The 16,686-nt window shown below is 33.4% G+C and overlaps 2 protein-coding genes across 3 annotated transcripts; one reads left to right on the top strand and one right to left on the bottom strand.

The window, feature by feature from the left end:
- The first annotated feature begins 157 nt into the window (after positions 1-157).
- LOC101739256 (TRAF3-interacting protein 1) lies at positions 158-6,282 on the top strand. The gene is made up of 6 exons (XM_004924495.5): positions 158-475; positions 2,073-2,190; positions 2,765-3,831; positions 3,908-4,066; positions 4,346-4,557; positions 6,093-6,282. Exons 1-6 carry the CDS (start codon positions 341-343, stop codon positions 6,247-6,249), a joined length of 1,848 nt encoding a protein of 615 aa, XP_004924552.1. The 5' UTR covers positions 158-340; the 3' UTR covers positions 6,250-6,282.
- Positions 6,283-12,101: 5,819 nt separating this feature from the next.
- On the bottom strand, positions 12,102-15,389 carry LOC101739534 (DNA-directed RNA polymerases I and III subunit RPAC1). 2 transcript variants are annotated; one of them, XM_021346904.3, is made up of 6 exons: positions 14,735-15,389; positions 14,355-14,655; positions 13,854-13,970; positions 13,199-13,381; positions 12,875-13,102; positions 12,102-12,229 (listed from the first exon to the last, which is right to left on the bottom strand). In XM_021346904.3, exons 1-6 carry the CDS (start codon positions 14,786-14,788, stop codon positions 12,117-12,119), a joined length of 996 nt encoding a protein of 331 aa, XP_021202579.1. In that variant the 5' UTR covers positions 14,789-15,389; the 3' UTR covers positions 12,102-12,116. The 2 variants fall into 2 exon arrangements, with proteins under 2 accessions (XP_021202579.1, XP_004924554.1); XM_004924497.4 differs by having other exon boundaries at positions 13,854-13,973; positions 14,735-15,386.
- Between the last annotated feature and the right edge of the window lie 1,297 nt (positions 15,390-16,686).

Below are 16,686 nucleotides of genomic sequence, written 5' to 3'. Positions count from 1 at the left end.
ATTGGTTTTAAATATGTTTTATTCTTTTTCACTTTTCATTCAAACGATATGGGTTTTGCCTGGAATTTTTTACAATTGTCATTAAAGCTATCTTGAAAATGGATACCGGCTGTATGGGCATATATCCCGTTCTTTGACCAACAAAACATTTTTGGGTTCTAAGCCGTTTCCATGGGAACGTACAGTGTACACAAAATTAAAAATACCACGACTCCTGACAACCTTTATGAAACCTATGTTTCTTGTTAAATTATTGTAATCAACAATTTTTTGTGTCGTTAAGAATAGGTATATGGTTATTTGATATTTATTGCTTCATGTTTACTTTGTAATATGTGCAATGGAAAAAGAAATAGATCCACAGATCATAAAAGAAACTCAAACATCTCTCGGAAAATATGTGAAGAGGCCGCCTTTAAGTGAAAAATTACTGAAGAAGCCTCCCTTTAGATTTCTACATGATATTATTACTAGCGTGAGTGCATATATTTTTCAAAGCACTTTAAAAACACACTTAGAAAATTCAAAATAGCAATGACTTCAAAAATGCACTTTTCCAGTGACGTATGATAAGATTCAGCGCCCTGAGCCGATAAGGTTTAACGCCTTAATAAAATAAACGAAAAAAATATTTTTTTTAATACGAAATTAAATCGTGCTTTATTGTTTGTGTGTAAAGAATAATCATAAAGAATGAAAATATGAAAATGGCCAAGTAAAGAAAAAGCAAAACTGAGCGCGTAATGATGCGGTTTGCGTCTATCCTAACAGGAGCCTTTTTAGTTTTAGGGTATCTACCCTAGAACCCTAGAGGCGTATTTACGCTGTGTAATTCCACTGACGAGACCTGTTACAGAAAAATGACCAATCTGAACAGAAATTAAATAAAGCAACACCATATCTATCTATACTTTATTTTTTTATATTAAAAAGCTGAAGAGTTTGTTTGTTTGGTTGAACTCGCTAATCTCAGGAACGACTGGTCCGATTTGAAAATTTCTTTCAGTGTATATAGGCTATTTAACATCACACTAAGACCAATACGAGCGGAGCACTAATAAATAATGTTTCAAAATCGGGTTTATTTCCTTTTGGGAGCCTCCGCTGCGTGCGCTGCGGAAACGGTTTAAGTGTCGCTAAAATAAAATATGACAAAAAAATCCCCTTTAAAAGTTTTAAAAAAAACTCCGCGACGGCATATATTGGCTCACTAAAACCTTTTTTAAACTAACCAAATTTGTTCTAAAATAAAGCATTATTTGTGACGGTGTTTTTATAAAGATGATATTACTTAATACTTATCCAAAGAAATACGTTATTCATTACAAGCATTTAATTTAAAAGAAATTGGCCCTTTACATAATTTGATTTCAATGAGTATCCTAGAAGATATCGCAGTTTTAAAATAACATTAGCAAAATGCATAAGAAAAATAATGATCAAGCACGTAATAATGGTGTAGGTAGAAGGCGCCGCCGCCGCGCCGGTGCGCGGCGACATAAAATAAGAACAAAAAAGAAGTACCCAAATCATTTCAAGATAGGCTGAAAATTGTAGATTTTTTCGATTTCTCCAGGATCCCATCATCAGATCCTGATCCTGATGATTACTTACAGGACCATTCGGGAAGTCTAGCGTTTCGAACAAAAAAAAAGAATTATCAGAATCAGTTCAAGCATTCTCGAGATATCGGTGAACAACATAGATAAAAATATGGTGGTCGAATTGATAACCTCCTCTTTTGAAGTCGGTTAAAAAGCGTGACTTTGGTCCCTTAAATAGCTCCTTAACATTCTTTATTAAATAATATTTACACCTTCTATGAAGTCCCGGGTAAAATTTAGCGTTATCCCAAAGTTAATTAAAGTCTAAGTAAAATAGTCTGATATTACTTACAAAATGGCTTAAGTAGCTAACATGTCCTGGTAACAAATTTTTTATTACCATTGTATTCACTGCCTGATCTGAGCTGATGTTAATCTGTTACCAAAGTCCATAGACATCGAGACCTATGTAAGTCTAAGTTTTTACTAATCATTATTTTCTCTAATGCTTTTTATTATTAATTCTAGGTTTTAAAAACAACTGGATTTTTCGAAGGTTTATTTGAAAAGGACGAGTTAACTTCTGAGAATGTTAAAGATAGAGAGAGTAAAATACAGTTTTTAAATAAAGTCATTTCAGTTATACGTAAGTTGATTTTAGATGTATAGATGGATGAACGTGCTCACAGCTCGCCTGGGGTTCTAATATCGGAGTCCATAGACTTCAAAAAGTGAATACCTACCTTTACTAGGGTCTCTATTTCAATTGGATAGTAGTTCTGCAAATTAGTTTTATGTAAAATTTTAAAGCTAAAATAGGTGACCGAGCTCACTGCATACCCGTGGTTATCGGAGTTCATACACATCAACAACGGAAATGGCAGCACCCACCTTGAGACATGAGTTATAAATCTTAGTTCTATAAGTTCCATAGCACGATGGCTACTCTACTCTGTCTTAATGTATTAGACAGGCAATATTAAGTTATGAGAATATTGTAAGGTTCAAATAACCGTATCAGATACCGTTTTTTTTCTATCTATTAATGTAATAACTACCGCTGTCTTGCCCATATTCTTTTCGAAACTTTCGCAGCTACTATAATATAATATATATTAGATTAATACGTTGTGTTCCCGAACTCACTCACATATTAACACAATTAAGTATGTATTTAAAAAAACTTACAAGTATTCTTAATTTAGTAAATTTATATACAGATTATACAACAGGAAAACCTATCAATATTAAGCCTTCAAAGATAGTAGCAGGTCAAGAGGCAGAGAAAACGAATGAACTCTTACAATGTTTGGCACAAGCTCTAGACAACAATTTATCGTCAGTAGAAGCAGTGAAAAAATATAAAGAAAATGCATCACAAAATACTGTGCTTATAAAAGAAACGAGATCTAAAGAATCGATTCCTAAGAAAAACAGTACAAAAAACTTAATTTCTAAGAGCAGCGATAATTTATCGAACCTAAAAAACGAAGCAAAAGAAAAATCTTCATCTAAAAAAGAAAAAGTTGAGAACCAACCCAAGCATGAAAATATTGCTAAGAATGAGCCGCAAAACAAAACGAAACAAGCAAAAGGGAATCCAAAAAAAATTGTACCGCAAGGTAAAAAAAAATCTACGGAATCACATGTACAAATAACGGAAAAAGTTAAGACACAAAGAGCTTTACCCGACCCTCAAGAAATTAAAACCCAAGAAAAAATTGAACTCAATGAAGAAACTCAGTGGAAAATAGACAACAAAACTGATAATTCGGATTCAAACACAAACGATGATTTAAATCAAAGCAGTAATATTGAGACACCAGGAGCACAAGACCAATTGAGCACTTCTTACGCTATAAATGAGCAAGATCTGAATTCATCATCATCCTCACAAAATTTAATGGGCGAAAATGTTAATGAAATCAGCATAGATACAAACTCAAAAAAATTACATACAAACGAACATCTATCGTATCCAGATACACCAACTACAGATAATATTATTAAGGATTTAAATGTAAATAAAGTTTCACAAGAGCCTTTGCTTATTAACACAAAATTAAAAATCGAAAACGATCAATCAGAAACAGGAAATAATTTCGCTGTAAAGCCAGCTGAATATTCTACACCCTCCGTGGTTCAGAGACCAGCTAGTGTAAGACCATCTTCTTCGAGGCCTGGAGCACCACGACCAAGAGAAAAATTAGAAACCATAATTTCTGAAAACGAGAATCTAATTTTAGGGAAAGTTAATATTATTGCAGAACACGTGCAAAACGACGAGGTCAGGCTAATTCCTGTTTATCCTTTTTTTAGACTCGCAAATTTTATGAAAACTAACTTTCTAATTCAAATTATAGGAGGAAGACAACTCTATCATAATCGCGGAGCAACACAATAGTTCAATGACCCAAGATATATCCGGAGACTTACAATCGCTGAATGACCACGGTCATTTAGTGCAACAAATAATCGATGCGCAGAGAGAACTAAGCAAGATTTCGGGAAAAACTGAAATTGTTAGTGCCATTTAGATTTTGATGAATTTGAAATTTTGCAGATGCATCAAGGATCGGTGGCAATGTATTAATTTTATTACGTTGGCCTTATTTCCTAAGTCGTGTGAATTCAGCTTATTATTTGTGTATATTATGTAAAATTTTAAATTAGAAGTTTATTTTAAATCAATTCGTTTATTTAAATAACATTTATGTTCTTGCCTTCACCTCACAAAATCACGTCCCTGCTATTTAAATCTAAACTATTAAACAAATCTTTACAATCATCAATTTTGTCAGGAATGGGAGTCTGGAATCCAAAAAGCCAGAGAAACACAACATCAAGAAATTGAACAACTAAAATTCAATATTCAGGCTTTATCGCGTGTGGCCAATCCTTTGGGAAAAGTACTCGATCATTTACAGGAAGACGTGGAAGTGATGCGACAAGAACTAAACCAATGGACAAACATGTACGAAGAAATCACTAAAGAGACGCACAAGCAAAAATTGTGAGATATTTAGTTAAATGTTTTTCACTTACTGCATTAATAGAGCGGAGTCGTAACGGCATTATCACTTAAATCGTTCGGCACCTTCAACTCTACTCAACTCTGTAAAAAGGCTGTATACGTAAAAAAAACAGAAAAAAATTTCGTTGGTAATTAATGTGAATCATTTAAAGTACCTACGTGTCCTTTCCAAAATTTTATTAGATTTTATTACAAATAATATTTACTATTACGGATTATATAGGTTAATGTAGGTTGTTAAATTGTTTTTTTGTTTGTAGAAATTGCCCTTAATAGGTAGAATGAGCTCATTGTCCACGTGGTGTTATGTTATTACAGTACCGCGACATGATAACATGTTGCTGCTACTCCTCTTTTTAAGGCATGAGGTCGAAGTCTCCATTGTTTTAATATGTAACGGCATGGGACAATTATTACGCCGTGCAATAAATCGCACGACCAGTAAAGTTATTTGTATTCGTTAGTGCTTAAGTTTTTTTTTTCTAATTTCTTGGTAGTAGCTAACTGCCGGATTGTGATTATTTTTGGAGATTCGATTTACCCATGGCATTTGATTTCGAGTTCGAGAATTTGTAAACTACAATTTATCAAAGTTGCTGAGACCGAAAAGTTTCTACTTATTAATAAAACTAGATTAAGTGACATAGGTTGATACCAGGTAGATCTCTAATTTAATAAATTACGTTTTATTTAATTACTTTTTATTACCACATGTACTTACTCGAATGAAATAGCGAGTCTCTCCTAAATTTAACCAAAAGCCAGCTAATAGTTTTAATCATTGAAGCGTCTTATGCCTAATGAGTATAACGCCCCTTGTATACCTATCGAGTGATGTGGGGCTCTTTTTTCCTAACTAATTTGTGTTTACCTGTATACGATAAATAATTATAAAACGGGACGTGTTTAGCGAACGATTACACAGTTAAGGAATAACATTGTGAAGTTCAAGTCGAGCCCGATATTTATTGCAGGACAGATTGTAAGTCCACACGGGTACATTCTAGTATCCTTCCTGTTTCTGTTATGAAGCGATAACACGTTCCGCTTTGAAGAGTAGGATAGTCGGTAGTCCAACTTTAAAAAGGAATTACTAGTGGTAGGACGTCTTGTGAGTCCGCACTGGTAGGTACCACCACCCTGCCTATTGCTAAAGCAGTAATGCGTTTCAGTTTGAAGGGCGGAGCAGACTTTGTACGGTTAAAAGTGAGACCTTACAACTCATGTCTCAAGATCGTTGGCGGCATATACGTTGTAGATGTCTATGGGCTCCGGTAACCACTTAACATCAGGTGGGCCGTGAGCTAGTCCACCAATCTAAGCATTAAAAAAAGGAAGTATACCATCCATAGAACATTATTATTACATGTATTATCATTTAGTATAATCAAACTCATAAATGAATAGTTTTTTGTTTGCGTAGCGTAAAAATAGGCCCTAAATCCAGGCTTAATATTAATTCCCTTTCATTTCTTAATTAATTTTCAATGTCTAATGCTTTGTTTTTTATTCAGGTGTAATGAAGAGTCTCTTATACCTCTGCGTACAAAATTGAAGCAATTGGACTTAGAAATCCAAGAAAAACAAGATAAAGTAAACGACCTCAAAGTGATAATACACAAAAACTCGTCGAGAATTGAAAAATTGCTTGCTACCGGGAACGTGCAATAATTTATGTAAATTAATATAAAAAACAAGAATGTTTTTTCTTACATTTCTTTAACCCTTTTAATGTTGAGCTTATTTTCACATATTTTGCAGAAATTGCGAAAGGATTTTTGAAAAAAATACCTTAATGATTAAGTGTGCACAGAATCTTAATTATTTTCCTCAAATATAGATAGATTTTCGTAATTATTTCGTGTACGGGACATATCAAATTACTCAAATGAAATATATTTTTTACTATACAGTATTAATAAAAAAAATATCCAATAGGCTTTTTAATATCGGCGTGTAAATGTTTTGGTCCGGGAATTTCGAAAAAAAAGTATTATTTGTTTCGTTGGACAAAAGTACCTATATTACAAGGAAGTTGCACAAACGTATCGGAATCAAAGCCGTCCAAAACATTAAACTCATCTTTGGAAGATTCACCACTTTCGCTACAAATACGCATTCTTCATTCGTTCTTCATTTGTAAACATTCTAATTTCATCATCACTGTCACTATTTTCATGAAAAGAAAGAAACATTTTCCCTCAAAGCTTCACAAGTGTTTTCTTCATCACTATTTGACGAATTTGACATTTTGTAAGTAGATTAAAAAAACTTTAATTAAAAAAATACAAAAATCAAATTCACAGCAATTTTTTTTTTTTCAAATGTTATTCATGCGCGCTCTAAAACACGTACGCATCGATACCTATAATATAATTATAGATAATACCTTCGATCAACAATAGTAACTAGATTTCGGGTCGGTGCATAAAATCCGTCTCGTCAAATAACAGCGCACTTGAAATGTGAGCTCTTATTTTGTTTAGTTCACTTCAAACACAGCCAATGTCAACCCGTCTCACAATACCGCAGTGTGTATTCAAAAGTTGCAAAAATAAGGCCCGAAAAAGCAATTTAACGGCCGGAATATCTTACATTCGGTAAGTACATGAAGTATAAACTATATTGTAAGCTTTAAACTTATAAATAATATTAAATTTTGAACAAAATTACCGATTTTTAACCACCGCTACAAATGTTGGCCAAGGCTCGGCCAACACATGGACAAACTTTTGCTTAACAGAACAGTAAATGCATGGAGTAGATTTGTGTTGTAATAATTTTTTAAAATTTGTTAGCAGCACTTCAAAATTAGTTGGTTAAAATTGGTTAATGCTGCTTTTGTGTCTGTTTGTTGGACTCTCATTAGATACTTAGCTTTCCATTTTTATTTTAGCTTTCCTAGCAATCACGTGTGCAGAATGGATCTCGATTGTCGCCATAGAAACAAGAGATGACTTTTATAAGCCAGCTAAGATCTCCGCTTATTGACATTGGACATCTTTGCCTTCCGTGCTCACGGCTACTGAAACGTGGCCGAAACATTGTAATAAAAATACCACGCTTGAAACCGTTTAAACGTTGTTTTATTATGTGCACTGGTCGCGAAAACTTAAAAATATATATTACACAAAAACGTAACGCTAATAAAATAATAAGTTATGTATAGATACTAACACACATACATTTCCAAAACATAAAAAGTAAACAACTAAACTTTTACTTTAATTCATTAATAAATTATTTTAGTGTTAAGCGCGACTCCCTTACCTCCTATAGTAAATAGAAATCGGCATTTCAAGAAGCAAAAATAAATAAAGCAAAACGATGTTAGTTCTCCGAGCAATTAAGGGAAAAGTTACTTTATTTGTTGCCTGTTAAGATTGATTTAACATTAAAAGTTGTTTAAAATATGTCTTTTTATTTGTAAGTGACAGGAGTAATTTATTGCTTTGCTCGTTTTATGTGACGAATGATCGTAAGTATTAGATAATGTTTTGGAGATTTGTGACTTTATTACTAGGTGCCATAGTTGTTATTAGTTTGAACGTAAAAGTGTTTCAAAACTTTTTTCTCCGTTTGTTAGTAAACGAATGTAGCTATATAAGTATAAATTCACGCGGACAGTTTTTGCTTTAATTTTGTACGTATCCCTTTATCTAGTTACTATTGTTGATCGAAGGATAATACACTTCATCTTAAACTGTGCAGTAGTCGGTATTCCGACGCTCCGCAATTCTTACGCATTAATTAAGTCGACCTATCGACGGTTCGCTCTTTAAGGGATAGTGGACATTATGTTCAAATATTAGGGGTTTAAGTATGAAATTGCCGATTTTTTCTGAAAATTCGTTTTTTTTTTCATTTCACATATTTATTTAATCAATATATCTACCATTATTATCTATACATTGCTGCCATCTAACAGGAAGGTCATTTATGCCTTTGCGATAGAACTCTGGTGATGTAGATTCTACAAACTGTGTGAAAGCATATTGCATTGCCTTCTGGGAAGAAAACTTTTTATCACGTAGAAAATGGTAGTCCGTTGGAGCAAGATCTGGCGAATGCGAATCTGGCGAAAGGGTGACGAACGGTTTCTAATTGCAGTTCCTGTAGAGTTAAAACGGTTTCTCGTGCTGTATGAGGTCTCGTGTTATCATGGAGCAATAATGGTGAAGATCGATTCATGAGTCTGGGCTGTTTCACTGCAAGTTTTGCTATCATTGTTCGGAGTTCGGCGCAGTAGACATCTGCCGTTATTGATTGACCAGATCGGAGAAAGCTATAGTGAATAACACCATGCTGAAACCACCAAACAGTCACCATTACCTCTTTATTGGTAAGCTTTGCTTTAGGACACTGTTGCGGCGTTTGACCTGGGGTCAGCCATTGCATTTTTCGCTTACGGTTATCGTAAAGAATCCACTTTCCATCACACATCACAATTCGATCAAATATTCCTTCATTTCTGTATCGATTCAACAAGGTAACACAAGTTTCAACACGCGGTCCTTTCTGCAGATTAGTGAAAGCATGAGGCACCATCTTCATATATTTTTATTTTATTGATTTGACGCAAATGGGTCAATATTGTTGGAAGGTAACGTTAAACAATGCCACTAATTCCTGGGTAAATGGCTCGGATCGGCTTCCACCATCTCTTTGAATTCATTGTTATTCACATGGGTGGTCTTCCACCTGATTCCAAAATTTCCATCACGAAAGCGTTTAAACTAAAATCGCAAGGTGCGTTAATTAGCAGTCCCCTCTCCAAACGCAACATTGACATTGCGAGCTGTTTCTGCAGCGTTAGTTCTGCGTCAGAATTCGTATTCAAAAATCACTCGAATTTTCGAAGTATCCATTTTTCTTGTCTAAGCTGAATAAAAAAAACAGCTGAAAGCCGATAATAGAATGTTGCGCATTTTTTAAAAGACGAACCTCATAGGTACCATTTGATAAAAGTTTCAATCAAAAATCTCAAGTGCCTATTACAATAAAACGGCAATTTCATACTTTAACCCCTATTATCTATAAACAACCGTCAAATCCATCCTACTTATAACTTCGGTAGATTGCCTTCAACAGTAATAAAAAGTTTAAAATGAAACAGAATAGATCCAGCCTGTGATCAACTATCATTCACAACCACGTTGGGAATGGCAGCATTCGTGCTGTGTTGTCTATGGGGTCAGGTAGTCACTACCCACCAGGTGGGCCATGATCTGCCTACATAGGGAAATAACAAAATAAGTAAAAGAACATAAATAGTCCATCAGTCAGATACTTCTGCTACAAGGCCTATATGGTTTGTAGTTTCAAGAGTAGGATAACCATTATTCCACAACGATTGTCAACCTCAATGTATCTCCAGTAACCACTTAATAATACCAGATGAGCTTTAAGCTTGTTCACTTATCTATGTAGTGATAAAAAAAGGGTGAGAGATATTGAGTTCATATTGAGATACTTTATTCTTAACATTTCAGCTGGGGGAGCAACATCATCCTTAAATTAATGAGAAATCGTTCCCAAAAACAAACACACCAATTTGTGATAATTACAAATTAATTTATATAGCTAATACTAATACTTAAAATAAATTATTTTAAAACACAGCATACTTATGTATGTGTAACAAAGAAGTTTAATAATATTCTTATGAATATTATCACTTTTCATGTATAAATGAAACCATTTGTTTTCTCAAACATACTCCAAATTTCTTTAAATGTTAGATAATAACAAAACAGAATATGAACCTTCTTATAATTTACTTTAGCTACATCAGCACAGAAGTTACCTACGATGTAAACATATTTACGAGTACATTAGTAATTTCGTAGTCCTTGAAACATATACCTAATGACAATCCTTATGAATTGTTAGATACTGCATGTATTAAGTTACAATTTCAATTATCAATAAATTACTGCTTTGTTTCACTTTTGGCAGCCCTTGTTTTACGCCCTTTTAACATGTTGGCTGCGTTTTCCATCACCATTACCAGTTTGTGTTGTTTTTCAAGTCTTTCCAAACAATTTTTGCAAATGGTTTTTGGGAGTGGGTCGGCTCGAGAAATCTGTAATTTTGATTTTTATTGTGCAGTTACCGTAATTAGTTTTTATTATTTCACCCTTGTGAGAAAAAAATACAGTACTTACGTTTATGGTGAGATATCGACTGATTTTTTCTGAAATACATAGTCGTATGCCTTCTTCACCATATATATGTATCACAATGCGGTGCATTTCAGAACATAGTCGACATATGAACCCAGTTAGGATTGCTCTGTCAAGGCTACCCATTATCGTAAGAAATCAGTTAAAATTCAATAAAACAACAATTTTTTTGAGTACATTTCCCAAAATGTAGGTAAATATTTTCATAGCATTTTTTTTTGTATTATTCGTCCATTGAACAAGCAAAGGGAACATAGCTCATACAATTAAGTCTTTTGCAACAATTATTGAAGTCATGTCTATTTTAAAAAATGAAATGGAATTAAATAACGTGAGATAGCACCGTGTGTTGGACGAGGTAAAGTGCAATAACCTCTCATTAAAATGATTCAAAATTTATTGAGAGTTCTATAGACTTTTTGGGAGAACCCGAGATGTCACGGCCTGCTATTTCTTTTAATTTTCCCTCAACTGTGCACTTCACTGTAGTTCATTCTGGAACAACTTTTTAAACAGCAGTCCTGAACATAGTCTTCAAAAAAAGTTATAATGGAACAACAGCATTATTTTTTTCGCGATAGACAGGTGGTTTTTAAGCAGAGCCTTTTTACTTATTAGTTCTTTCGACGCCCACCTGGTTGTTAAGTGATTATTGGAGCCCATAGTCATCTATAGGGAAAATGCGCCACCCACCTTGAGATATAAGTTCTAAGGTCTCAGTATAGTTACAACGGCTGACCCACCCTTCAAACCGAAACGCATTACTGCTTCACGGTAGAAATAGGCAGAGTGGTGGTACCTACCCGTGCGGACTCATAAGAGGTCCTGCCAGTAAACCAGTAAATTTCACCACCAGTATATTTTCATCCATGCTGTTTTACCATAAATATAAAAATTGCTATTCATATAACACTACTTGCCTTCGTACGTATGGTTTGGCCGCAGATTTATAATACACTATTTACGAATTTTAGTAAATCCGATTAGACAAATAATAAAAAAAAATGCAGTTATGATACTTTAATGAAAGTACAATAACTTGCTGCTACTACTACTACAAAGTGAAATATTAAAATAGCTTCTTTACAAAACTACAATTCCTAATGTGATTAAAAAAATCAAAAACCAAAACCGAATTTAATGCAAATATAAAATTTATTTTAAGTTGATTATTTACTGTATGATAGCCATTATTTTTTAGCAAAACAAATGAACGAATTTCTTTAAATTGTAAATGCAATGAAATTCAAAGTTACATTGTACGTTCGATCATGACTATAAATGCATACTTTCTTTGGCAAGATTAACTAGAAAATATTTAAAAGGGCAACAAAAACATTATTTAAGACCAGTTTAACTAAATTTATTTAATTCATCCAAAAAAGATCTACATTTATCTCTTAAAATTTTTACTGCCTCTACAAAAATTATCTGAGGTGGAATTGCTCCAACTGATTCCACATTAACTGAAAGATAAAACAAAATCATTAGTCAGCTTCATTAAATTATAACACACCAATGTGCAATATATAAAATAGCCTATATACCTAGATACATGTTAATCTTTGTTAAATAAAAAACATTCATATAATATATATATTGAATGTCTATCTATCTGTCTTGGAGGCAAATATCGTTTTTTGGATGTAACATATTAATTTCAATAATTTCCAATGTGGCCTATGTTATCTGTATCATAATAAGGAATTGATTTGTCACTTGTCAAATTCATTGAAATCAGATGAGTAGTGTAGGAACACCTATGTACAACATAGATACAAATATAAACACTTCTGAAAACATAAGCCTTTGCTTTTTTTACTTTTTTAGATTTTTGGGTTTGTAAATTAAACCTTAGACACAGCCCACTTAGTTTCTCACCAGATCATCTCACTGGGTCGCGATTCCGATCCAGTGGTAGATTCTGAGAAGCACTGCCCTTGCTAGGGCTAGTGTTAGCAAATTCGCCAGACTGAGCCTGTAAGCTTACCTACACGTTAGGTGAAGCTAGACCCCCTTGAGGTAACCAGCATTGATAGCAAAAAAACTGTTGCACATGTAATTATTTGTGGCATTTTTATGATTTCATTAATTTACATATGGCTACTTACATATGAAATGATCCCGAACTCTACTTAGGATTGCTGAATCTTTGATTGTGTCATATCTATAAACATTACGACTACATGCATCATATCTTGCATCTTTCACATATGCTCGGTTTTTAGAGTCAATACCAATAACACCTGGTGAGAAACAACTCTGCAACAGTGTGGCTTCACTGTCACAAACTTCACGAGTCAGTGTTACCTCTGGCAGCAATCTGTATGTAGCTGTTGCTGTAGAATAAAATGGATATGTTAGTTAAACCATTTTTTTTAATAATTAAAATAAGCTTATCTCATTTTATAAAATATTCATAAGAAGGGACTAACCAACAGGTGAAAATTTTGCATGATCCTTTCCTATGCCCTTCACGGCAATCATTTGAAGGTCTATTTCATGGCCAGGTCTCATTTTTGATATAAGAATATCCTTATGTACAGGACCCACATCAGCTTCTTTATAAACTGTAGCTTGGTTGCCAATTGGATGCCACTTCATATGGGATGAATAAACTGTATAAACATATTTGTAATTAACTAAGTATTAAGAATAACAAAATCATCTAGCATTATATAAAAAAACTATAAATATAAATTTCATAGATTAGTCCATAGTTCAAAAAATCAGCTCTGTGTTCTGTCCTATCAGCATACAACAATACCACTCTATATCTTACCATGGTGTTGTTACAGGTGGCTAAAAAATTTACCAGAAAATGGCAGTAACATTCTATAAGTTTGGTATTGGTAGTCATAATTTATCTTGTCCATTTCTACTGCAAAGGAATCCAGTTTGTAAGGATAGCTGTTTTGCTATGGAATGGAAACTTCAATCCCATATCTTAATGTGAGTGAATCACCTATATCTATGCACTGCAGCAAGCTTAATACCAGGGCCATATGCTGATCTGCGATCTACTGTTATATTAAAAACATTAATAGGCTGTTTGTTACACATTATTATATTGATATACAGAAAACTCACTACTATGATTTTCATACAAATCTTCAGCTCTATATGAATCTTTTGGTTGTGACTTGCTATTGGTACATTTTACTTTTAGTGAAAATTCTAAAGTGTTGAATTCTGTTCCTTCCGTGTCTTCTGAAAATAAAATTTCAAATTATTTACAAGAGCTGCTCAAACAATTCTTTTATTTTCTGTTAACTTTTTTTATTTCATCATAGTTACAATAATAAAAATGGACCAGGCATCTTATCCTTTAGGCTGTGAAAACTTTACTGATTATGAGATATAAATGTTTATTGAGGTATAAAAGTGAGTATTTAATAACATCTTGCATTCCAGCTCTAAATTGTCAATTTTAGGATACTAGAAAAATGAATATTTGTGGTTTTATTAGTGTACTAGTTTACGTAATTGATAAATAAAAAATAATTAGACAACCAATTTCACAGAAAACAATCATCTTCCAAAACGAATGCCCACATATGGTCTCGGCTTTGTAATAATTTGTACACAAACCTTCAGATTTATATTCAAACAATCTTGGATCAGCTTTGAGAGGAATCAATCCTAATCTGTGTGCTAAAACTTCATCCTGTATTATAGAAGTGTTGTTCTTGATCATTACTTTTTCAATAGCCATACTAGGAACTTCACTTAACATGAGTCTCCGGAATGCGTTCGCAAATGCTGGCTGGATCCCAATCAAGTCAAATTCCATTTCGAAATTGTCCATTCGTACTACAACTATCTTAAACTTCTTCACAAACTTTTTGAAGTCCCATGTTTCATCGTCTAATCCGTAATCTTCGGGTGCATTCTGTACGGGCAAAAATTATTAGGTTATGATCATGTGCATTTTTATCGTTGTAAATAAGTCTTGCAATTTAAAGGAGAACCTTAACACGGAATTCTTCAAGAAAAACTCGGGGTTTTTCATCGAATTTAGGCATTTTTGCAATATTTTACTAATTAATGTAAATAAGGTTTTATCTTATTTCACAGGTATACAGTAACGTTTACTGTATATAAAGTTTGTCGCATATTTTTATACAGATATAATTGACAAAATTAAATATTTCGATGATTTTACGTAAGGTAGTGATCATAGATTATACACTTAAGTAGTGATTTTAAGTAATTTTTAGTAGGTAATTTAAACTTTGACTATGTAGTAAGTAATGTAAGTTTGTACTTATGTAGGTACATAGGTACGGTACCGGTAAAATGGGGCGATTAGGGATTGACAGGCGAATCGGGAAAAAACCGGGAAAATCTTTCGACGCTCAATATAAGTTTTATATTCGTTGCAAAATCTTCCATTTTTTGTAGTTTAATAGTAGAATGTTGAAAGTTCACAAAACAACTCTGAATATGCATGATAATAGCTGCTAACTTATAAAAAATCGCGTTTCAAATTAACTTCCTGTGGTGGTCATTATTTTAGTGCTAGAAACTTTGCTCTCTTTTATTTATTTGATAATAATAGAAGACGACTATGATTTATAAACGTTATTTAGTGTTTGAACCAGCATATATATTAAAGGTAAGTCTCAGTTGTTATTGCTTTTAATGTATTTGATTAAATAAAAATACATGTAAAAATCTGTTGTTTTTGGGGTTATTGGGGACGTCTTAGGTACAAATAACAACGAAAAAGGGGTCAATTGGGATGAGAATACGTGAAATGGAAACGACCTAAGTATAAATAGGTACAGGTTTGTAGGGTTGTCTATGTAGTTATAACAATATTTTTTGAATTTGTTGGTAAATATCTGGTTTATTCGAAGCGAAATTGGGAATAAGTCTTTATTTGAAATAGATAAGCAATTTAATATAAGTAAGTCGATTTTGCAGAGACATGTAACAAGATCAATGAAATCTCAAGGTGGACAAAAATGTCTAAGTAATACATAATAAAATATTTAATATTTGTTCAGAGTGGGGGTATTCATCTGATTAATCCATGGAATAACCGACACACCTAATCTCTTAACCCAGATAGAAATATCAGCACTGTCGATTGCACCTATAATTGAGGTGATGTCTGCCATGTACTTTTGTCAGTTTTTCATTTTTTTTTATTGATGATCACTTTGTTGGTGCAACTAAATAAATAAATAAATTAAAACTATATATAAAAATAAAAATAGTGCCAACCCTAGCAAATTTCTCATTACATCCCAATTAACCGCAATTTTCGGGTAAATAGAGATTACACCTATTTTTGCATTTTTTGCTTAAACTGGAATGCTAGTTGCATAATTTTAAATTAGACAACAAAGATGCCCCCAAGACTCAATCATTTTGATCCTGATATAGCATTATATACATCAACAACTACCTTAAAATTGCTCATAAAGTTGGAATTTGTCCCTAATCGCCCCATTTTACGGTACGGTACCGTACCGTATTGGAAAATAAATAGAGGTTTTTACTTGTTTGAATTGACAACTCGCTGGGCAAAAGGATCAAAGACCATACAATCCTAATTTTTGTTACAGTAAGTGAAGTCGTGTCTGTTTTATGTAAATCGAAACAGAAAGAAATGAAAAAAGTGTGTGTGTCCGCTCCGACGCACGACTGGAGTTTACTGGATATAAAAAATTAAACGAAACAATACGAGAAATAGTTCTATATTACGACAACACGATACACTACAGATTATTAACAAATTAACGAGACACAAAACAAACGACTAACAAATATATGAAAATACAATAATGAGAGAAACGCGCGATCAGTACGAGGCTTTGTGGCGGACTGCCGGCGCAGCAGCCCGGCGTCACCTGCGATAACGCGGCCGCGCGTTGGCTCCTGATTGGCGCGCGCACGCATCACGCAATCAGGA

Source organism: Bombyx mori, chromosome 25 (assembly GCF_030269925.1).
Source record: "Bombyx mori chromosome 25, ASM3026992v2".
Classification (NCBI taxonomy): Eukaryota; Metazoa; Arthropoda; class Insecta; order Lepidoptera; family Bombycidae; genus Bombyx; species Bombyx mori.
The sequence above is the reverse complement of the archived record's forward strand: the minus strand, read 5'-3'. Positions and strand labels throughout refer to the sequence as shown.